A 24928-nucleotide genomic window follows, 5' to 3' on the forward strand; every position below is an offset into this window, starting at 1 on the left:
ATAAATCAAAGAAGTGATTTTTGGTTTAAAAAACAACAACAGAATGATGTATGTCAAATTAAATAGGAACATGTCTTTATCTATTCCCCATGACTTGATACAGATGCACCATCATGCCAATCTCACATACGTAAAAACAAACAACATCTTGCTAGAATCTTCCAAACTACGGAATATAAGCCTACCAACAGGTTACACAACTCTCAGTTGATAAGACTAGAGACTGCCGCTTCCAAAGGGACAGCATCTATCAATCCATCAAAACATCCTCCAGCAGAGGCAGTCTCCATAGGACTATGCCAGCCCTACCTCTGGGCAAAATGATCAAGCTTCATATTTCATCTTCACTTCCCCATCACATCAACTGAAGAAATAAGTTGATTCCAAGACATTTTTTAGGTCAAATTCTCCGGTCTCCGGAACCTTCTCCACGTAATCTTTGACCTTCAGGATCTCCATGGGGTTTCCTTGTTTTATCCTCATCCCTGGACCTACCTCTCTGTAATTTGAGATCAAACATGAAGAAACTTAATGCATCAACCTCAAAGTAAATTAGAGAGAAACCATGATAAATATATGGTTCAATTCACTGGTAACTGGTAGAAATATGCATCACCATCCAAAGGGTAAGGGAAGCACGAGAGTACCCAGAGTTTATGGTATTGTCGCATACTACTGAATGCACTAAACATGATTAATATTATGAATATTTCATTTAACAGCCTACAATTCCATCTCACAAAGGCTTTCACTTTGTTTTAGCACACAATAAACTTGAATAAGACCATTTGACCATAAGACCAGGTTTGTGTATGTATATGTAGATGTTACAATCACAACAGTTTGATACTTACAGCTCTCCAAACTTCTCCACCAGATTTTTAGCAAGGTTGTGCAATATCGGCTGCTCATGAAGCATTACAAATTGTTCTCTGCAAATCTACCCAGCAAAAGGAAAGAGAAAAAAAAACACTTCTAGAAATCATGATTTTTAAAAGCATCTTGAAAAACATGAGCCATGATTTATTGTACTTTCACAGAAACACTGGAATGCAATATATCACATTTGTTTTCTTCATATTCCATGAATTAGGGCAAAAATAGATATTAATTTACACTTCTTAGAATGAATGTAAAATATTGTTTTCATGTGAGATGACAAAGTTCAAGAAATCCTACTGAATTGTTACATCCTTACCTCGTTCATCAGATCTACAGAACACGGGTGAGTCCAGAAGCAGTCGTGGACTGATGCAAATGTAACCCCCAACCTTTGACAATGAAGTGAGGTTAGCATCATGTGTGTTGAATCCAGGGAATGAATAAAATTCGGTGGGAATGCGTTCTTCTGCTTCTGAGCATCGGGTCGACTACAAGAGAAATGAACGGTTATTGCAATAAAGGGGCAGAGTAAATATTGATGCAGACAAATACAACTGAAATGCATTAAAATCCGAAGTGGTGGAACCAGAGGGCACATGCCCTCCCAATTATGTGAAAGCCCTAAAAATAGCCCCTTTCTATGAATTTCAAGTGCCCCTTCTTGGTAACAAAATGTGACGTTTGTAACCTCTGTAACCTTTGATATGCTTTGTAGAAAAATTGTAAAATATAAAGACAGAAATGTCCTTATACTGGAAACAAAACTTAAATACTGGAATTTTTGGTACAGAGGATTCATTTTGCCGCAATGTTTTGGTGATAACTTTGTGGGTTGCCCCCTCAATTCAAAGTCATATATCCCGATGCCCGACCACGTGTGTGCCCGTCCAGAATGAACCCGCCTCCCCTGCCCCTGATTATTAACATGATAGTATTTTGCAATGTGCCACAGTTATTACTGACTCCAGAAAAAACTATTATCATCATTTTTGACGTTGGCATTACCGAGTCAACAGTATATACAACAGGCAGACTGCCTTAAAGCTACTATCTCCTGTCAATAACAGGTTTATCTTATAGCGGCTCATCTGTAGCGAGTTATTTAATAACAACAATATTTGTATCAGCAATCTTGAAGACAGTCTTAACAGAGGAATTGAAGTTTTGAGGATGAATAAAGGAGGAAACTAGAAGGTTGAATGAGGTTGTTCAATCTGAATATTTGATGTTTAGCTATGTTAAAGTAACTTACCCTTTTGCATTGGTGGTGTCATTGTGGTACAGGGACCACTTCTCTGTGGTACTGACCCACACTTGATTCTTCTTGTGGTACGGCTGTACGATTGGTAGACCCAGGGGCGTGACCCACTCCACAGAGGAGCCTCCTTTGGCGATCATTAAGGCACTCTCGGTGAGCCAATCCTTACAGAGAAAGATATAACAATGGATGAAGATTACATGGTGTTGTGTTCTAAGAGATAAATCTGAACTTTGTGTTGGATCTTAACTGTTTGTCCATCTGACCATGAGCATGTCATATTTGCAATATGAAGCTACCTAGTTGTTTAACTGCTCTGTAATAGAGAGTTTCTGTTTCATTCAAAGCAGTAAAAGTTTGCATCCCACAAATTCAATGGAATGTTTTGATTTGTTGATCCTGGAAAACCCTTGTGGTGGACCAACATTGGCAGATTCTACTTTCAGGTGTGTCAATTTTGCACAGTTGTAACTGTTATGGAATAAAGAAATTGAGGAGACTATGAACAGCAAAGTGAACCTAAGATTGCTTCACAAGATTTTGGAGAGTTCAAAATGCAGTAATTAATGATACCAAACAATGATAAAATATTCACAGAAAGGAAAACTAAAAATATTAAAGCCAAAACGTTTTAGAAAAACAGTCAATTATATCTGTAATGGTAACAGAAAATAATTATCAGTTACAAAAGTTGTGACTGTTATGGAATAAAGAAAATTGAGTAGACAATGAAAAGCAAAACAAAGTTCTTAGCAGAGAATTAAGCTACACTGGAACAAAGTTTGGAGACTGACTTAATCAGGAAGAAAACAAAAATCAACAAGAATCTGCCGAATCACTCACTGACAGACAGACCAAGTCTGACTTTCTGAAATACCTGTATTTCTCTGGTTTTGGCAAACATCTTTCCCAGCGATTGAAAGACTTTTAGAACCAGATAGCCGGCTGCATACCAGGCATCGTTCTCTGAGAGGACTTCCGCGTCCTTCAACTGGCGGAAGATTTGATGACGTCCTCCGAATGCTGTCACACCGTAGACCACAGTCATCACTGTTTGCTTAACAACCTGTAGAGTATTGAAACGATTATCACCAGGTAACGAATATTACCAGGTAATGAACATCACCAGGAAACGAATACTACCAGGTAACGAATATTACCAGGTAACGAACGAATATTACCAGGTAACGAACGAATATTACCAGGTAAAAATGACAGATAGTTGCTTTATATACACCCAGTACATTGCCCAATACTATGGCTTTTAACTTGTCCCTCCCATCTTACACAAAACACATGTAGGAACAGACATTCAACAATACAAATATTGTCTTAATAAATGTAGGCACTATGTAGACGATTTTGATGGCATCTTTCTCATCACAAGTTATTTTTTTTTTTTTATGAACTTGTTGAGCTCTTATAAGTTTGATACCTTGGAATGTTTGATCAACAACTTTAAGCTACATCCATTTACTTTATATTAACCACATAGCAGAATATAAGACCAAAACTTCTGCTACTTGCTTGTTGAAGTGATGACAACATGCTACAACTTTTATTGATGACTTTTGTTTATTATTTGCTAATTATAAGGGTTATAGTGAAACTGGCTTATAGTTAAACTGGATCATAACGAAGTATTACTATTCTTAACTACAGACAAATTTATTTAGGATACAACATACAAAAGTTTAAAATTACGAAAAAGAAAGGAAAAAGATGAAAAAGCAAGACTCTGATTTCTCATCTGAAATATTCCAAACTTTCCACCAAAATAAAATTAGGAACTTCTTAAAACAATTACCTTCCTGTGAACAGAACCCTTCAAAGTCTTTGCAATTTTCAGTCCATTTTGTGCATCTTTCTCTCTCAGTTCTTCCACCTGATAAGCAAAAAAAAAAATTTAATAATAATGGTTTGAAATTAAAAGAATTATGATTAACCCCGACATTTTATTTAATGTCAAGTACATTTTTATTAAAATAAACCGCAATGGTTTAAAACTAACAACATCTTTTTACAATGTCTGTGAATGTTTCTGTAAAATTCACTTTTCAGCCTAGATAATTAACATATGTGAAGGACTCCTTCGTGTTGCCTTAACATCACAGATTGAGTAATCCAATCTTCCACAGAACTTTTGCTTTCATCAAGAATATGCTAATCTTTTTTGTTTCACTGTGAAGTTCCCATAATGCAGTTCATCAGCATATCACATTTATTACATAAACAGTGACAGCTAATAATGGAAATTATTGCAAACAAAGAAACCAAAAGACATTTGGCAACTAATATTATATGAATAATAATGAAGATAAGAAAAGAAAAATGAAAGACAAAGAGACGAAAGGTTTATCAACTTAATTTGTCATTTTAACAACTTTAAATTAGCTAACTTAATATGTGAATTCAACACTGGAACTAGGATGTTTCATTAAAGCAGCTTTTTGATTCCTTTTCTATCATTTTCTCAACTCTGTTGACCCAACTATGCCATAACCACATACATAACTAGCTTATTTATTCAAATCTAACTTTGAATGGTGGAATAAAAGTTGAAAAATTTACAACTTCGAACATTGTTTTTCCCAAAGATATTTTCCAAAAGCGAATATCAAATATTTAAAGCTGTCACCCTCGAGGAGCTGTCCCACCTAAGATATTTAATCTGCTTTACTAATCACTCCTCAATGCTTTGGAATGATATGGTGGGCTAGATCTTCACAGCAAAGTACCTTTGAAATTCCCTTAACAATTTAGGCATGCTCAAAACTTGCAATATATACTAATGATTTAGAGATTAACACAAGCTGCAGTCGAACGATTATCGTAGCTCTTGACATTGTGTCGATGACGAGCAAAATGGGAATGACTTAATGAGACCATGAGGAACTCTATCATACCATCTGTGCAACACCGCTGTAGACATCTTGTGGAACTGGGAACGGGTGGAGGTTAACCTGCTGTGCCCCTATGATGTCACGGCCGAGAGCAGCGTAATGTTGAAGACCGTTACATGAGCCATCCTGAAAAAGTGGTCGGCAAATTAATAATATTGGGAAGAGGTGCTTGCATTAATCACAAATATGAATAACCAGTGCATGAGAGAAGAATTTAAAAGTTCAATACTTAAAAAGTAAAAAATGCTCTATGATTGAAAAACCCTGTTTGCCCCTTGTTATGTTTATCTGGACCAGACAAGGCCTTGTCTCTTACCCCTTCTCTTAGGTGAACCCCTATAGTCAATAAGCATCTCCTAAAGCAGCAACAAGGGTAATGAAATATTAAAGGGATTGTGTTCTCTTTTATTCCAAAGAAATGAAGTGTTTAGAAATCAAGCTGTTTCACTTTAAGGCCCAAACGATATTAGAAAAATTTAGAATTCAATTTAGTAGTTTGTTCAATCAGTATGGGGAAGGATGTTGGGGAGAGTGAAGGAGGAAGTGGGATTGACTGACAGCTAATGTGTTCATATATTTTTGGACAATTTTTCTTTTTTTTCTTTAATAAATCCTCAAATTTTTAACTCTTTAAGATGGAATCTATTCGAAGCCAATCCTCCCAAACTTCAAAAAATTCACTAAGTTTTCACAAAATCAACCAGCAAAGTGCCTTACTAAGCATTCCTTACAACAATGTGCCTGACTAATCATTCCTTATTTGCCTGAGCATCTGTTAAATATTTACTTGGAAAATAAGTAAGGGTTCTACATCTGGTTCATTCTGCTCAACATAGCATTACTCTATGGCATGTTAAAGAGATCTAATGCATTAAAGAGTACCTTACCTGGTGTATCGGTAGATGACTGACATATTTCTCTGGGTCTGGAGATCTAACAGCCTCTGCTATGTCCATACAACATGCCAGAGCCTGCCACGGTTCATCCGTTTGCTGCCACCACTTTTTACCCTGTTTAAATAGATAAAGCTGATACCGTGAACGGTCATAACAGATAATGTTCGGAACTATACTCGTCTTATTTATATCTTTCCATCAAATAATAATAACAAGATGATAGTAAAACAAGAGAATAAAGTCTCAGACAAACAGAACATACAAGCAACTCAAAGGAACACTTAAATTATGCTGAAGTCATTCATAACAACATACAGTATAAGATTTGGACAATTCCATTCAGGTAACGCTTATATCACAGACAACCTTTGTAATACACCAGTATATCATTTCCAGTAATTTTATCACCAGTGTCACCGATCGACGAGTCATCTGTGGATCCGAGACATGAAACATTCAAACAATCTTACACCTTGCCTTCCTCTATTTCCTTAATTTTCAACTCAAATTTAAAATTCCAATTCATTTTCTTGACAACTTTCCTCTGACTGCCTCCATTGCTGTCATCATAGAATTTAATAGAAAATACACATCTTCCACTGGTTCGGTCATTTCTTGCTTCTCGGGGAATCTTGATCTAGCGGATCTCTAACATCTGTAATATATAACATGAAACTCTCCAAGGACATTTAGAACATTACAAAGGACTCACCTCAAATGGTTGATCAGCAGAATCCAATATGTCAGGAAGTATCTCATTTGCATATGTCAACCTCTCGGCCAATGAACATCTATTGAAGGAAAGCCATTACAAGCAATAAGACTACGAAAATAATGTTGAAGTGAAAGTCCCGAGGGACGAGAAAAAATACTAAAGACGGTGACAAGAGAGAAGGTTGAGTGGGAGGGTGCATGGGAGTAATGTGAGTGCCAAGGAAGTAGAGAGTAACAGGGTTTACTTAGACCAAGAGAACTGAAAGACATTTAGAAAACACAAAGCAGAATCAAATTAACTATGGCTAAAAAGAGTATGCTTAAAACACATATTACAACAAATTTTTCAGAATGTAATATTTAACTACTGATCCTAAGATCTTCTAACGCAGACGGTGATATACATTTATTCATTCAAGAATAATATTTGTACAAGTAGGCAGATCAAAGAAAGACAAAAAACAACTAACAAAGATAGTGATATACCTATATTCATTCAAGAATGATCATTTCACAAGTAGGCAGACAGAAAAACAGTTAATCAAAATACAGCAATCATGTTAGTTTGTTAAGACAGAACGAATAGACTTGCCTTTTCTTCAGCCCACTTAAATTGATCAAGTGTATCTTAAGCCAGTCCAGACCTTTCTCTCCCAAGGGTTGTCCCTGGGCAAACTGCAGGAGGCTTCTGGTGACATCACTGCCGAGATGATTAAAGTGAGGCGGACAGGGGTAAACTCGACCACGGAAATCCATGTTATGTGGGAACCAAAAGATATCATCCCGAAACTGTAAGAAATTCACAAAAGAACAGAATGTTTATGATTCTGTGTACATCTTAAATATGATTAGCTATGGAGAGTTTACAAACTATGGATCATACATCAATGGTGAGAAATGTTAGAGTTTACAAAATATGGACCATATTTACAGGATTTAGCTCTTGAAGGTTTAAAACTATTGATCATTGTGACATAAAATGGATCATACTGATTTAAAACTATGGATCACACAGCAATGGTGAGAAATGTTGGAGCTTACAAAATATTGATTTTATACTAACATGATTAGTTCCAGAGGGTTTACAAACTACGAATCATACTTTCTTAACTTGCTATTTAATTGTTGCATGGTACGGACCATACTTACATGATTAGCTATGGAGAGTTTGTAGAGCATGTCCATTCTCAAAGAATGCATCTCTGCTTGAGATTTTCTCATAGCTGCCCTCTCCTGGTGGATCTTGGCTATTTCCTCTGGTGTAGCATCACTATAACAAATGTAACAAGGACAAAATAGAAATGACATACAGGCCACTAGCAAAGCAACTGTAGAAAACATAACAAATTAGAGCTTGGTAGGAGCATACTTTATTTTCTCGTGTATATGTGTGAATGTTAAGGGGAGGGGACATGTGTGGGAGGGGGGGGGGGTGCTAAAGGTAACTAGAAGTAAATATTGCATAGCTTGCTAAATATCTACTCTATAGAATGCTGTGACACCATTTCTTACCCTGGAAGAAGTCAATATAAAATAATTCATTTCACAAAGTATCGATAGGTTATTAAAGCATCTTATAATGGAATAAACTAAGGATTTTCTGAATCAGCAGTTGTCACACCAAATTATCTATATCCTTGCTTGCTAATATCCATATGAAATGTTCTGGTTGGTGATGGATAATTCATAAATGCCAAAGAAATGGAATATTTTGTTCATGAAGATGGATTATCTTTCAGATATATCCTTACACTTATGCCTGACTGTGCTTATTAGGTGGTTATCAACAAACTGTTAGATTAAGGATAAACTTTACCTTGTTATAGGAGGTGGAGAGGGATAGACAGAGGATGGTAGTGGTATGTCCAGCTCTTTGCTGCCCTCCTTCTTAAATATATCAATTATAATGTCCAGCATCTACAGAAGGAACAACACAGGGTAAGAAATTAATTTTTCCATAAGTAACTCAATACATGCCAACAGAGATGTAATTGTCAGAGATTACTGTTTTAAATAGTATCTTAGTGTAGGCAAAATATTTCTGTATGAAACAAAAGTTCTGTTTTTGGTAATGATGTGCAATTGACACATCAAAGTAATTGGTTGTCATCAGTATGTGAACATGAGAAGATTGAAGTACTCAACAGGTAAGGACTAAACAATCCATATCTTTGAGCAGCACTTGGTAATGATGTGCCATTGACATATCAAAGTAATTGCTTGTCACCAGTATGTGAACAGGAGAATATTGATGTCCTAAACACGTAAGGACTACACAATCCATATCTTTGAGCAGCTCTGTCACACTTGCTAATGATATGCCATGTCATATCAAAGTAATTGGTTGTCATGGCTATGTAAACAGGAGAAGATTGAGATACTCAACACATAAGGACTAAACAATTCACATCTTTGAGCAGCTCTGTCACACTTGGTTGATATTATTTCTTTTTCAAACTCACAAAGTTTGACAATGAAATCCTCACCTTCTTGTTAACTATCCATGGAACGCTGCTGAGTTGGTTCAAGGAATCCAGGACAGGGTGAAGCTCTGGTGTTTCAGCTTTGTCTAAAATGAGCTGGGACTGGAGGGAGCCCTCTTTGCATCTCATTAATTTAGCTGATGAAGAAAGACAATGGATGGTCAGTCAGATGTGATGTTAATCCATAACTACAAGGTTTTGTCAATTAACTTCAGATTGCAGGAGAACAAAGAATCAAATTAAATTTAGGTCATTTTTTTTTTCTAATGACATCATTGTCACATTTGAATGGTAGAATTTAGTTGATTTGAATTTTTTTTATGAGAGAAGAAGTCAATCTGTCAGCTGTTTATTTTAGAAAGTTTTTCAAGTAACTTTTACTTTTAGTCAACCCTGGTTGTTGTTGATGGAAAGTAGTGTCCAGGGATGTAGGACGATTTACATAAACCCTAATCCCTCTATTCACTACAAAAGTACAGGGTAGCTTAAGATAGTTTGAGTATATACAAAAGAAACATCATCAGGTCAGGGCATAGTTAAGATACAGTAATACAAAGGTACAGGTTATTGTTGATAACATTTGGCTGTGTGGCACTACTATAAGAATATCAACATTGAAATAAATATTGTCACACAAGAAATTTGATGTCCTACAAAATTTGTATAAATAAAATTGATAAGTATTGTATGCATCTTAATCCCTCAGAAACAGCAATACCAAAAATTAATGTCAAAATTTGGCTTTTGAAGACAATCACTGGAAGCAAAGTTGTGATAGTGTCCGTAATAACAATAATTTGATAACTTATTGGGCAAACAACTGAATAATTAAGTAAAATGTGAAGATATGAATAACAGTAGGGTAAGCATCATCACAGCAAATGAGAAGCATTTGCCTTTGGGTCATATTTATCTTACAGTTTATGGCAATCATTTATCCAGGGGTGAGATCAAAATTCTTACATTATGACTGCACCATTAATTAAGCCTGCACTGAATCAGACATCCACTGTAAAACAGATGTTGCAAATATGCGTCACATTGCAAGAGCCAAGGGGGAAAAAAATGTTTAAAAAAATAAAATAACAAATTAATAGCATTTCCATTGATGACATCACAGAGTAATGCACTTAGATTTTAAAATACTTAAGTAGCTGAGATATCTGGTATGACTGAAATTGATAGCTTTACAAACTTTTTATGAATCATAGTCATAGCATTTTGTATTGCAAAGTTTGATTTATCACAGTACTTACTAGCACTGAGGGGATAGCCACCAAACCTGGCCGATGTCCAAGGCAGAGGAGGTGACACCATGGGTAAAATATTACTATCAAACGGAAGGTCAGGATCCTTGGCTCCCTGAAAGAGGTCGATTACCAGAGGATGGGGCTGCAAAGGTGGAGGAAACAAAAGGGTGGCAGATTAGTCGGGCTGGAATCATAGATAATCCTGATTATTGAACAGGAATAATAACTCTTCTCTGTCTTGTACAACCTCACCTCATCTTCCTTCAAACTGTTTTTTTTATTTTTATTTATTATTAAATAGAAGCAAAACTAGTAAATATATGATTGAGCAGTCTTAGAATGTCTAATATCCATCTTTGTTTTTCTACTGAAGTGGGATTTCTCTCCTTCCCCTGAGTGAGAAACTGGGAAAATCCCCACCTGCCACTGCCTCTACAAAACTGACCTCCCAACCCCCCTACACACACAGACACACACTCTGTTCATTAGAACAATCGTATGTGATGTGAAAAGTGGTGGGGTATGCTTTGTAAGTAAAAACAAAATCTTAGAGAAGTGAACAGATAGTTTAAAGATAATGACACTAATTCAACACCTGTTTCATAAAAAAAAAATTGCAATCAAATCTTCCTTAACTTATTATTTGTGAAAAGTTTTGAAGATATTACTAATTAGGACAATAGAGATGATCGTGGTAGACCAGCACTGTGTCTTCTGTGTGAAAACTGCACAACATAAAAATTATTATGTTCTATGCAGCCTGGCTGCAAGATGCTGCATCCCCCAGCCCCCCCCCCACCCTCCCCCTCCCAGCATCCTACTTTTGACACATTGCCTAATATCACAAATACTTTTAGCATCATTCACTCACCTTGATAAACCCAACTTGCTTCATGCTTCTATAAGCATACATATGATACAGCCCTGGAATCAACTTCCTACAAAACAAATGAAAAAGAAATAAATATATAATCAGTATTAGTTAAGAGAATTATATACAAAGTGGTTGACGCTACACATATAATACAACCAGGTACCATCTAAGAGGTATTTTGTAACTCTCCCTGTATTATGTTGGCACATTTCCAAGAGGTTATTTGTCCATAGACCTAGTTCTAAATTTGATGTCTTGTTTTAGGGTCCCTAGTGAAATCTACACAGTTAACAAAAGGAACTTGGAAACAGGTTGTTTCTATGAGTTGGTTTTAATGATTAAACTGCTTTTGTTTTTTTCCACTTAAACTTGGAAATATTTGTTTTAATAACCAGGCTGTACTTACTGTTCTTGTTTACCCGTGGATATATTAGCATCGATTTGAATTTCTCTTAGCAGAATGTCGGCCATAAAGTTTCCCACCTGAAAACAGGGAAAATGAGGACATTAGGAAAACGACTTACCTCATCTTTAGAAAATGCTGGTTACAACTACCCAGTGTCTTCACATTATATATACTCTTAATATTTTACATGGGATTAGTCTGCAGGTCGGAACACTTCATTTTAAAATACTGCCAATAAGAGTTAAGCCAGCCCCTAACTGCCCCGACTGAATGATACAGAGCAAGCTAAGTGGCAGCTGGACTGTCCTGACCTAGATTTCCAACATCCTTATGAACCATAGTCATAACACTAACTAAACACACTCAGCGTCTGATGCCTAAACAAATTAACAGCTGCTTTCTGTTAAATGTCAGACATTTGCTGGCAAAATCATTTCCCTGTGATTGGTTAGTTCTCTCGTTCAAACTCAGGGGCATGCTGAAACCACCGGCTAAGCCGACAAGACTTAAACCTTGGCATAAACCTAGTAGAAGTAAGCACATGCACACTGTACTGACTATCCAATGATAGTCACATAGAGTCAGGTTGGAGGCTGGAGGGAGTCGGACATTCAGCTTTAGACAACAGAGTCGCTAGAGATGTGCTCTTGTATTTGTATGCAAATTTTTATAGACAACTTGATGGATAAAAAACCAAGAAGTTTGGGACTATAAAACACAAAAAGAAAGGGAAGAATTTATCATCCATAATGTAGGTGAACACATGCACAGCTGTGTGTCTTACATGACCTCATGTGTGTAGAGGTTTACACATAAAGAATTGAGCGGCCTTCAGAAAAGTTTTGGGGGAAGTTAGTCAAGATCACCAGTGAGGAATTCACATCAAGAAGCTGATACAACTTCTTTTAATTCTTATAAACAGGAAGCCACTTGTAGACACAAAAGTAGTATGACTGTCAGGTTTTGCTCTTACAACATGAGCACAACATTAATCATGTTGCTTCATTGGCATATGAGAAAAGTTTCTGGGTTGTGGGGATGCCCCACTTTTCCCTGTCACTAAATGGGGCTGGAAAAATGTTGGTTTGGAAAAATGTTGGTTTGGTTTAGGTATTACACAGAGAAGGTGAAGTGCGATTTGTTCGTACCTTCCCTGTCTTCGCAATGTTTCTTTATCCAATCAAATTAGAATTGCAAACGTAAATAAAATCTTACCTTTAAGGTAACACTGCTTGGCCAGATATGGGTATCAAATTCCTGGAGAGTAAAGAAGTAAGGGGTAAATAAGACAGGGGGTTAATAAGTGGGCTCCCACTTTAAGCTAGATTTCCGTGAAAATATGCAATTTATTTATTTAACACATAGCAGCACACAGCCAATCAACTGCATACATAGGCTATTTTTTCTACAAAGTACAAATGAATAGAAAACACCCCTTCCCCCCCCTTCCTAACATGCAACCTTGTTGATGTATCACAGTTGTGTATATGAGAGGGAGTATAAATGATAGATTAGAAAGTTTCCAATTTCCCCAACTTTCAAGTGGCCCCTGTTTCCATTGAAAAGCCACTTTCTGGTCCGAAAAACCTATTGGTTTACAGAAATATCACACCACAATTTACAAAAATAGTACAATAAGCCTTTGGAAGAAATTCTGCTCGTCTCTGAACATAAAAAACCTTTATATCTTAAAGAGAATCATCAGGCAATCTGAGAAAGTAATGTCACTTTCGTAGAGTCCATTTAACTGCCCACCCGTTCTCCCCATTCTCTGCCTTTCCAATAACAACCCCCTTTCCTACAATTGATATGTGTTCTGTAACATCTTCAATGGTCATGACCATGAATGGCATTTTATGAGGTAGATACATCAAGAAGAATCTCATCTCTGTCTCTCATAACATACCATCCATGGCAATAACAACAAGATATGAAATAAATAGATAATTTGAGATGTTTTATGAAAGATCAAAGAATGGTATAAATGAAAAACTGGGATTTTCAAACATTCTTCCCTTAACTCCATTGTACTCCTGCGCCTTACTCCGCTTAATATATCTTTTCTAGTACAGTTCAAATAACGGATCAGACTCACTTCTTCTTGATGAAGTTTACAGACATACAACTGGCAGTCAATTGAGCTACCAAGTTATTGTTGATAACAGTAGGAGTATTAAATAGGCCTCATCAATGCATTGTACTACTGAGAAAGTCACTATCTGTACTCTGAATTCAAGGTTATGTATGATGTGTCCATCACCTCAGACTGTGTAAATATCATGTTTGCTAGCTCATTAATTAACAGAAGAAAAAAGTAATTTTTGGAACTTGTCATTCAGCCTCTGAAGAAGATCCTGCTAGGATAGAAAAATATTAGCCTTTGAAGAAGATCCTGCTAGGATCGAAACGTCAGGCCAACTTACTTTTACACAGGATAGAAACAGACACACTTACTTTTACAAATTACATTAACTAACAGCAAAGCTTAGGCTGTTCACTGGAGCAATGGGACAATACATGAGCAGTAGAATAAGCTGCAAATTATCCAGTGTAATATTTCCAGGTTGATTTTTGTCATGGTTTCTAATATTGCATTGTATACTTACCAAAGATGGACCAGTCTGATCATGATGCAACAAGTGCTGCCATTGTTCTCTGTGGGTCCATTTGTCCCCTTGGTTCTCTTTCATTAAGCCTTGAATGTACTCCCAGTAGAGTTTCTGAGTCTAAATATGGAAACCACACAACAACAACAAGAGAGAAAGAGAGAGAAAAGTTAAAACTACTTTTTTATTTGATCGTCAACAACTTGAAAATGATTCCAAACAATAAAATGTGTACACAGTGAAAGGAAACAGAAAGAAACGAATATATGTGTATACATTTTTGTATATTAAGTGATGTTGTTATTATGTGTCCATTGACTTATGAATTTAATTAACTTGAACGTTATTAGTGCACAAATGCATCAACTCTTTTCATCACATACAGTAGTAACAGACTACAAGCAAATAATGCATTTTAGCTTATCTGTTCAAATCTAAATCCATGAGAGATATACGTATGATGGGTGCATTGATGTAAACAAACTACCCATAAACTGTGACAAGCAGTGCTTCAATACTTCCCATAAAGACAACAAGAGAATAAATCTGTTTAAGGTAACTTTTCCGTTATTCAGAATGGAAAACACTTCCTTCTTCTTTTCAAGTAAAGGGAGATAGTTGACATCAAATTACCTTTTCTGCAACAAGACTCCTTCGTTTTTTCCTGATGATGTACCGTTGGTTCACCCTTGACCCCAACTCCCTCGCCAGGTGAAGAGTACCGATCCCCTCCGAGGTGGCAGCAAACTTTGGTAAAGACTCCAACATGAGCTGCACGTAATCATCGTCGTTAAGGATTGTCATAAATGGATAGACATGCTCTTTCATATGACCAAAGGCTGGAAAGAATTTGAAAAAAAATACAAAACTCAAGTGAATCACAAAAACGTGAAATATTTATCTATCTGTTTAATAATAATCATAATAATATTTGCTTTTTATATAGCCCTTAATACCAGCGATAGGTCTCAAAGCACTTTACAGACGTTATATTACCCCTGGTCAATCCCTCCAGTCGGCAGCAGTTATATACTGCGCCCAATGACAAGTTACCTCAGAGATACTGTACTCATTTAACCCCTGGGTGGAAAGAGGCAAGTGATCACAAGTCCAACGCCTTAGCCAATTGGCCACCACCCTCTCATGTTTCATCAGTAAAGAATTCAATAGGACTTCTCGTTTGTGCAGAAAGATGGATGTGGATGTGTCCCAGATAACTTGACATATTTCCATGATATCGATTAAAATCATTACAGTTCATTGAAAGGACCAAAAAGGGAGACTTAACTCACTCTTTTTATAACTCTGTTTTTTCTTTTGTTGCTCCAAACCCTTCTTCAGTGCTCTCCACCACATGCCTTTGTGTTCAGCAAGAATTTTCCTCTGAAAAGAAACAAACAAATTGCAGCCTTTATTAAAAATTTGAAACTAACTACCAAACCCATGGCAACAATAAATAAAACAAAAACAAATAGAATAACACCATCAGGACAAGAGAAAATAATCCCTGATTAAGCTTGAAATATTGAAACATGTGACGACTCAACTTTGTGATGCTGCTACATCAATTATAAATTTCTTCCGTGTCAACAAATTGTATTGAATTTAAGATGCAACATCTCCAGTCCATACAAGTCCCTGTCTACCAAGAAACATTTCAAGTTCTGAGCTTATCAAAAAATAGGATGTGAAGACTACAAGCACATTTGGATTTTTTTTAATTTTTTTTACTCAAAGTTAGCTTTTCAACTAGAAATGGATATAAACAAGGATCATTTTGAAACCATTACGAGTGCAATAGCCATATATGATCTGTATTTGTAGACTGTCTTCTATGCTATATGTTGGTTACTCGTTGATCATACGCATTCATATTTCGATCAATCTCATAGCAATGATAACATTTCTAAAGCACTGGTTGGATGGGCTGAAGCTAATAGTCAACGTTTTTTTTGTTTTAAATATCGTCTGCATAAATTTTTCTTTTATATAAATTGAAAATCAACAGTTTGAGTTTGAGTATATTTCCACAACAATAAAAGATGAGTAGTACAAAGTCAAGATAAAACAAGGTGGTGGAGGAGGACTGAAAAAGCATTAGCTTGTACAAGCAGTCAAAACCTTAAACAGGTTAAACAGTACAGATAAACACAATACAACAATAGAGGAAAAGAACAAGAAAAAAAAAAGGTAATTAACAACTAACAAGCAATAATGATTTACAAAATATAAGTTGACTGGGACAATGGCAAAAATCAAGTCTTCTTTTACCATATCTCTTGTCAGTGAATTTCATTTATTATCAAGCACCAGTCTGGGACATAGACAGCATACAATACTGCCATAGACTTTCCATCCTTTTTTTTTTTCTTTTGATATTTCCATTTTCTATAATTTGGGAATTGAGGAAAGAAACTTTGGCTAAAATGCAGTTTGAGCTCCGGGATACAAGCCTTGGGCAATATCAGCCAAGCTAGCCAACCCTCATATGTTGGTGATCCCTGCATAGCCATTTCTTTGTTGGGGAATGCCAGTCACAAGGCTTACAATTAACTATAATGTCACTGGTTCTAATCCTGATCCACCCAAAAATGTCTTGCCATTTTCCAGCTTGTCTCTACTCATTTCAAGAGGATGTGTTACCTTCTCAAGAACATGTTGGCTGGGATGGAGATCTTCCTCCACTGATCTGATGTTGATACATTCCTTCTCTTCTGTCTTCCACTGGAGATCAAGCTTACTCCTCATCTCATCTTTTGAAATTAGTTGAAACACTGCTTTAGGTGATATCTGATTTAAAAAAAAAAATTAAAATTGTTTAAAAGAGAGTAAATATATATTCATAAATAAAAGTGAACTTCACAACTTTTGGACACTTTGACTCCTAACTAGAACAGTAACATTAACAAAATGCTCAGAAATTGTTTGTAAATTTAAACAAAATGCAAGATTGCTTAAACACATGTTTAAAGGAAAGAAAGTATTCTTGGGAATTTTCAAGCATATTGTACTGGCAACTTGGTCGACTAATTCTGAGAACTAAACATTGTATTGATATACCACTTAGTCTTTCATTGGACACTCCAACTGTCCTCTTTGATGTACAAAGCTTTCATAGCATTGTTCATATAACCAATGTGCCAAACTAAACTCGCTTTCTTCCCACATGATTTTAACATAAATTTGTAATTTCCTTAATATTTGTTTTTGTCTGTCAGTGTGCTCCTCAAGCTACTCTGATTGGTTAACTTGATGAGACACAGGTTCTTTGGTTTAGTGCATCACAAGAGTTAGAAAGCTTACAATAGCTCATCTAGCAATGCATGATGTTACATGGATTCTCTGATCACCATTTAGATATTCATACAGGCAGTTGTGTAAGTTTCACATCTGTTTTTGCTACCAAACCTTACAATAAACATCCCAACTGATGGAAAGAGACTGAGTGTACCGAAAGGGCTGACCACTCTCTCAAGTACTGATGGAGACACACAGCTGAATGTCAATGCTGTGCAACCATGGTGAAAAAAAGCTATTAGTGAACCAACAATAGACTGAATCAAAGCATGCTACCACATTCAAAACCTAGGGCACCAACCATGCTAATCTCACACTCAGGCATCATTCATTAGTAATGTTCATTAGTAATTTAGTTCATGAATTCACTAATGAATCTATGAATTCACTAATGAATTCACTTATGTATAAAGTTCATTAGTAATGTAAAGATGAAATGCCAAATCCAAAGATGCCACTTTGCACTACTTACTAAACTGCAGTGTAACTTTACTGTTTTTTTTTACCCTAATGACTGTGGGGGGTTGACACTCTATCTACAGTATGTGCTGCACCAAGCCTACACCTTAACTATCCAACTGTCCTCTATTTATTACCTCTGTTGTCTCAGAGTACATTCCTTTTACAACTTCTAGAGAACAGACGGGGAGTTTCGGAGGTAAAGGATGTACAAATTCTGGTTGCACAGCTTGAATGACTGCGAGAACGACCTCTCTGCTATCTCTTCTGAAGTTGTGTTTCAACATGACATCATTTAGAGTCATTCCTGCTTGTTCCAAGTCCTTGATGATCCTCTCGACTAATTCCCTATCCAGAAGTTTTGTCCTGCAATGAATTGTGCAGCAAAAGAAAAAAATTGGTGAAAACTGAATTTGGCAGTTACTAGAGTAGTGAACCTGTAGTGCTTTTGCAACATATTGTACTAGCCTAACACAGAATCAGAGCATGGCCTAACTTAAGAGAAAATTATTGGGGTTATGAATGAATTTGTCTTTAGTGATTACGAATCAACTTTAATTAAGTTTTTAAAGATGGTAAAATTAAATATGAAATAATGCCAACAAACCTCCCAAGACATTCCAAGGCTGAACCAAAGGAATTTATATCTGGTTCGACTTCACTTTTTGTCATCAGCGAGAATAGTTTCTTTACAGCACCAATGTTCCCCTTAGCAACCAAAGAGAACAAGAAAGAGAAAACAGAACATTACTCAACATATTGCAGAAAGACACACATACTGTACTCTTCATCAGCAACTGATGTTTGATTTTTCAATTTTCAAAAGTTATTGATACTCAATTAAAAAACAAAGAAACGAGTTCTTGATCGTGATTCTGCATTGATCCTCAATTTTTAAAAGATCCTCTATCAATTCCTAATTTCCAGCAAATTTTAGTTTCCTTAGAAATTACAGTTTCCCTCGATTTTTCTTCCATAAGAGCTAAAATATCTTCAAAAATTAAGATATCAGTCTTTCATGTCCTCTGCAGTTTGGAACAAATATTCCTATCCAGCTCTGCACTCTCACTTTGAATGAATTCTTTTTCTCATTTTCACACAATTTCTAATATAACGATAATATATTAATGGTTTTGTCCTTGCAAAATTGGTAAATCATAAACATGCATCTTGAGGTAATTCTTGATAGTGTTTATACTGTAGACTAGAGGTTGAGAATGAACACACTGAATAAATATAAAATCCACAATTTTGATAAATTTTTACTTGATTCTGCACTTGCAAGGATATTGATCAGAATATAGATACTGTTGGACAAGTTTGATAATATTCTCTTGAAATATGCAAATACTTACCCTCTCAGCCCAACCTTGAAGTAAAATATTGTAAACCTCAAGATCTTTGAATCTTCCATGCTTCATGCAAGTATCAAATACAGACTGGGCATACTCCATCTGAAAAATTAATATAATTGAGTGAATTTGTTTTCAGTTGTATCTCAACATCATGTAGTGTACCTGCTGCATAGGTATCAGAGATTGGAAAATCATATTACTGTATATGCAACAACATAATGACCAAAAAAAATAGACTTATCAAGATGACAAGATCAACCAACAGTTAACTGTATTGTAATGAAAGTGGTACCAACAACAACACCACTATAAATATGGAAGGAAATTATTAATTAGTTAAATGTGATTGGTTTACAAAGTACAATGTTTGTATCCATCTTTTCCATTCTAGTTTACTACATATAATATTTAAATATAATATGACTGGTAATATATTACAGGGAACTGTGTTTAGCATTAACATCCCGATAACGCATAAATTTAATAATGTTAGTCTACAGTACATACCTTCCCTTGATACACATATAAATCCAGGAGTGGTATTATATATTGGTGGGGGTTCTCCTGGGCTAATTTCTTCAACCGTCCCCCCTTTGGAATCTGACTTTCCTTTTTGGATCCGCTCTTCTTTCCTTTCACAGCACTTTTTTCTTCCATTCTCCCATCACCTGATGGTTTCTCTTTAACTGTCTCTGGTCTCTTATTATCCAACTGTATTTCCCTTGTAGTTGCAACACTGTGATCATGTGACATGTCAGGTGACTGAATCGACTTCAAAGATCGTGGGGTCTTTGACGTGGTGTGATCACTTACAATGTTGCTTTCACTGACTGTTTGTTTGGTTCCTCTAGCTTTTTCACTTACTTTACTGACAGCTGGAGATGACATTGCACTGGGGGCAGAATAAGTTGCCTTGAACTTTGGCTGTGAAAGAAACATCCTGCTAAGAAAGCCGATATCTACGGGGAGTTCTGAAGGTGGAATTTCTGGGACGAGTAAGACCAACTTCTTTTCCTGTGATTTCATAGTTGTTGGTCTGTTCTTTGTTTTAGACTTTGCTTTTGTTTTAGGTAACTTGTCCTTAGGTTTGCTTTTAACTGGTTTCTCTGATGTCTTACTTGGAGATACTTTAGTCTTTACTTTGGAAGTTCTAACCTCCTTCGATGTTGAGGTTCTCTTGTAATTAATCAGAGCACCAGTATTTATTTTGTTCAACTTTACTTCAGAACTTTGCGTGGAGGTTTTAGCAGTGGAAGACTTTTCTTTGGATGGACTTTTCTTTGACAGAGTGTTTGCCAAAACACTCTGATTATCTGATGATTTTTCTATGGTCTTTTGTTTTGGAATCTTCAAACTTTTGATGTCACTTTTCACATAGTCTTTAGTTTTTTTAGATGTCTTTTTGATGCTTTCCTTTATACTTGATTTAGGAATCTTCAAACTTTTGATGTCACTTTTCACATCATCTTTAGAATTTTTAGACGTCTTTTTGATGCTTTCCTTTATACTTGATGTTTTCTCAGCTGTATTGCACAATGGATCACTGTTCTCAACATGGATCTTTGTCTGGACTTCAGATTTACAATCTTGCTTGATTGCCGTTGATGACCATGTAGGCCTATCTGTCTCAATTTTCTGAGCTGTAACAGTTGAAAAATTTCTTGCCTCTGTCTCATGAGAGAACACCTCGCTGTTCTTGGATGGAAGATGAGGAGATAGTCCAACATTTCTGCTGCCAGTCGTTTCAGATGACGATGAAGAATCTGATGTGGGGTTCAGAGTTAAAGGCATTCAACAATTTTAAATTTTTCTCCTTACTGTCAATTAAAAGTGAACTGAAAATTGCTGAGGCAACCAGTTCAACTAAAAATGTCCATGAGAATCATAAAATAAAATTGAGTAAGCATGAATTGTGTATAATGTTGTACTATGAACAGTTCCCTTGCAGTCAGTGATATTGAATCACAAGGCATGTATAATAGTAATAAAAAACATGAAATTGTTTATGATGTATGTCCAAACTGATCTAAGGTTTGAAGTACTTAGCTTTCAAAATATTACCATAAATACATGAAAATTGTGCTTTTTGTACAATTTATTACCACAATTATTACTGTATGTGGCGCCTCTGATGATAAGGAACGTTAACCTCTTTCTCAGGGACTGTGAAAAGGGCAAGGGGAAGGGGGGGGGGTCTGAAGGATGAATTCCCTGGAAGCTCTTGAGATTAAGCACTTTTGTGAGACATTTTCTGGGGTATGGCAGGTCCTGGCTCAGTCACCATGGGAGATCATACAGTAGCTTGTGGGGACAATAGTTTCATTAATATAATAGATGTACTGTAATACATGCTGAGCTCTTATTACAATTGTACAATCTGTCATAGTTTGTCAAGACTACAACACAACGACTACAGTTCTGCATGGTGTGAGCCTTCCTAAAAACTACAAATATGTCACTGGCAGATTTGTATTTGATAGCACAAGGACCACATTTTGACACAACTGATTTAATCTTACTGTGGGACAATTATACATTATATACTGTATGCAGAGCTGCTAGACATTAAAAATACAAAAGTATGCAGCCTACCCTGAGTAGAAGATGACACTTTCGAGCTCCCCTCTGAGGGTTGTGTCGATGAGTGAATTTGAGTGGCTGAGATAATTGATTGAGTTCCTGTTCTACTGCTTGCAAATACATCAGTTTCTGGAGATATGAGGAATCATTTTTATAAACCTGTTTAAACAATTTCTTACAATTTTATATTTCTTTTGGGTGTACTGAGAAGCGGGCTGTGTAAGTTGAAAGATGGTACAATACATTGAACACATGACTACTAGATAATTAACAACAACAGTACAGTAGATATGTATGTACTGCAACACAGAAGTATTCTTTTGTAAATGTTTTCATTCATGAGCCTACTAGTTCTCAGTCAGTAGAGATGAGTGTCAAATCCATGGTATACACGTTACAATAATACAAAGGAGATTTCAAATCCTAATCCAAGTCGCAATATTCAACATTGAAAGTCAACTGCACTGTACAGTACTTAAACTTACTGTAGCATGCCTATTACAAAAATTTCATATTCTGATTCAGTGATTGTAAGTTGTACTAGTCTAATACTGTAATTTAGTTACAGTAGCCTACCTCACATACTGTAGATATATTTCAGTGATGAGAGATTTAAAGGCATTGAAGACTTGCACACAAAGGAACGTCTCATGCCCGTAATCTGACCTAGTTTCGAATGAGGTGTAACAGAAGTGTTAGACACCACCATCGATCCCAGAAATTACACACACAGCTTGCTACCGTCGGTAATTAGACACTAGTGTACAGTCAATATATACATATGCAGCTACGGTCAATACCGACAACACAGTGTACAGTACATAGCAGCGATGGACATCTCAGATCTAGATAAAAGATAACAAGGTATCACGTTTCATAACTGTCTGCATTTTGTAGCGACAAGAAAAAACCTCACTTGCAAGCAACAGAAAGTTCACTTTTCAGATTGCCGCACGTGGTTTGGGGCGAGTCTCCAATGCCTTTAAAGGGTGTGAAGACTCGCGCAAAAAGAAACTTCTAATGCGGGTAATTTGACCTAGTTGCGAATGAGGTGTAACAGAAGTGTTAAACACCACCATCGATCCTAGAAAATACACACACACAGCTTGCTACCGTCTGTAATTAGACACTAGTACAAACGATACGAGTTTTCTTGCATTGCAATTGCAATGCCTTTAATAAATCAAAGTGGCTATTGTTACGACTAGTCGTAAGAATAATTCCCGACTACGCATGCGCAGTTGCTATTTTCATGACCAGGAGTACTATTTTTACGACGAGGAGAAACAATAATTTCCGGTTAGGGTTAGGGTAAGGGTTAGGATTGAGGTTTAGGGTTATGTTTAGGGTTAGGGTTACCCCTACTACATGCGCAGTTGCTTTATTTACTTTACTGCGCTTGAATTTGCCTTTGTCGTAAGAAAAGTTTATAAATAATTGTTACGACTCGTCGTAAAAATAGCCACGGCCTTAATAAATCAATGAAATTGTTTCCTACCATTTTCATATAAGCTCATGCAAATGTTGTACCTCACACAATTAACACATGATCAGATACACCAACACACTGATGACCAAACTTTCAAACTAGGGTTGGCCTAGTCTTAGGTCCAAAATTGTTAGCCTTACTTTCCCTATCAAGTATCATATTCATCAGGCCTACTGTACAGTATAGGCCTAATTAGGGAGGCAACATGTTGAACCTGGCTCATTTTAGTGTAGGATTCTGTGGATGGGGCCTACACCTATTTGTGTGGTCATAGTAAAGGCGAAATGTTTGCCGTTGCTTCTGTTTGCAGGCAGTGAACCAATGTGCTAGCTTGCCTTACTCTAGGCGTCTATCCAACCGAGGGCCTAGGCCTTATGTAACTAGCCTAGGCCTTATGTAACTTGCAAGTTAGTGTGGGAAGTAGATTTGCGAAATCTGAGAAAACCACGAACTAGGTCCATCAATAGAAGAACCAAAATTAAAACAAAGCTCAGATGGATATGAAACAAGATAAATGATCGCTCATGATCATTTGGCATAACAACAATGCAAAGAGAAAGTTTTTCGTACCTAAACATCGTTTCCGATTTTGACCGACAAATACTATTGATAGCACAGGTCTGTGTTTCAACTTCGGGTTCGAGAGGGTGTATTTGCGTTTCTGTGATACTTGCATGAAATGATTATAAAAAGGCAGATTTCGCTGTCTGTAGCAAGTATCCATAGAATGCATCACAAGGTTGTAATAACAACGAGCCCAGTTTAGTCTACAAAGATTCATGTTCTTTCACAGTTTATCAGTCATTATTAATTTCGCTATGTCACCCAACCTTACTCGTATTTCGTAATATTCTAAGCACGTTGAACCATGAGTTTTTCACCAAAGATCTACAAGGTAGCATAAGCGTATTAAAAGCCCCATTGACTCAGACACTAAATCACAAAATAAATGTGGTTCGAAGTCCGGATAGAAGTTCTCACAAGCAAGCTAAACGCTACCCATGACTGGATAGCTGATAAGTTGGCCATCAATGGCACCCATCAATTGTCCAAAACAGGACCGTGCAGATGTTTCGCTATGAGAGCCTGAAATTTTCGTTACTTTTAAACAAACCTTTTTACTCAGTATAGTAAAACGATTTTCGAAAGCTGCTCCTGGGAGGCCTCAGCTAAACTGATCTAAACTTGCCTCAATTGACCAAATTTGTGCACCACATGTACTTCCATTCGTGTTCTTCAACATGCCATCCACAACAACCAGATCCTGGTGATGCCAAACACAAAAAAAAAGATGTTCTCCTGCTGCTTTTTGGTACTAGAACGAATTCATATAGACTCTACTAGGAATATATAAGCCACCATATGCACGAGTCATGTTAGAATAAGAATAAGAATAATAACATTGAGGCACAGTCCCCTACACGGCCCACCCACTCAGCTCATTTGCCCCCCCCCCCAGTAGGTCCCATTTTAGCA

At 36.4% G+C, this 24928-nt stretch overlaps 1 protein-coding gene across 1 annotated transcript; it reads right to left on the reverse strand.

The window, feature by feature from the left end:
• Positions 1 to 30: 30 nt before the first annotated feature.
• LOC139975851 (DNA-directed RNA polymerase, mitochondrial-like) lies at positions 31 to 24579 on the reverse strand. Its single transcript, XM_071984101.1, has 27 exons — positions 24023 to 24579; positions 21976 to 22092; positions 19891 to 21146; positions 19384 to 19482; positions 18636 to 18736; positions 18166 to 18394; positions 16916 to 17062; positions 15565 to 15655; positions 14906 to 15111; positions 14273 to 14392; positions 12882 to 12923; positions 11667 to 11743; positions 11258 to 11324; positions 10393 to 10528; positions 9140 to 9273; positions 8470 to 8570; positions 7803 to 7923; positions 7246 to 7442; positions 6652 to 6730; positions 5931 to 6053; positions 5047 to 5169; positions 3948 to 4025; positions 3018 to 3206; positions 2135 to 2304; positions 1199 to 1370; positions 855 to 940; positions 31 to 499 (listed from the first exon to the last, which is right to left on the reverse strand). The coding sequence occupies exons 1-27, from the start codon at positions 24231 to 24233 to the stop codon at positions 361 to 363; spliced, it is 4611 nt and encodes a 1536-aa protein (XP_071840202.1). The 5' UTR covers positions 24234 to 24579; the 3' UTR covers positions 31 to 360.
• Between the last annotated feature and the right edge of the window lie 349 nt (positions 24580 to 24928).

The sequence above is a fragment of the Apostichopus japonicus genome, chromosome 11, assembly GCF_037975245.1.
Source record: "Apostichopus japonicus isolate 1M-3 chromosome 11, ASM3797524v1, whole genome shotgun sequence".
Taxonomy (NCBI): Eukaryota; Metazoa; Echinodermata; class Holothuroidea; order Aspidochirotida; family Stichopodidae; genus Apostichopus; species Apostichopus japonicus.

What these genes read in the sequence shown, in the direction of transcription:
- LOC139975851 (XM_071984101.1), bottom strand. Translation starts at nt 24,233, where the DNA reads ATGAATCTTTGTAGACTAAACTGGGCTCGTTGTTATTACAACCTTGTG. An exon ending in TTAAGTGGGCTGAAGAAAAG is followed by an intron (nt 6,731 to 7,245) that starts GCAAGTCTATTC and finishes TTCCTTCAATAG; the next exon opens with ATGTTCATTGGCCGAGAGGT. An exon ending in GACACCACCAATGCAAAAGG is followed by an intron (nt 1,371 to 2,134) that starts GTAAGTTACTTT and finishes TTTCTCTTGTAG; the next exon opens with TCGACCCGATGCTCAGAAGC.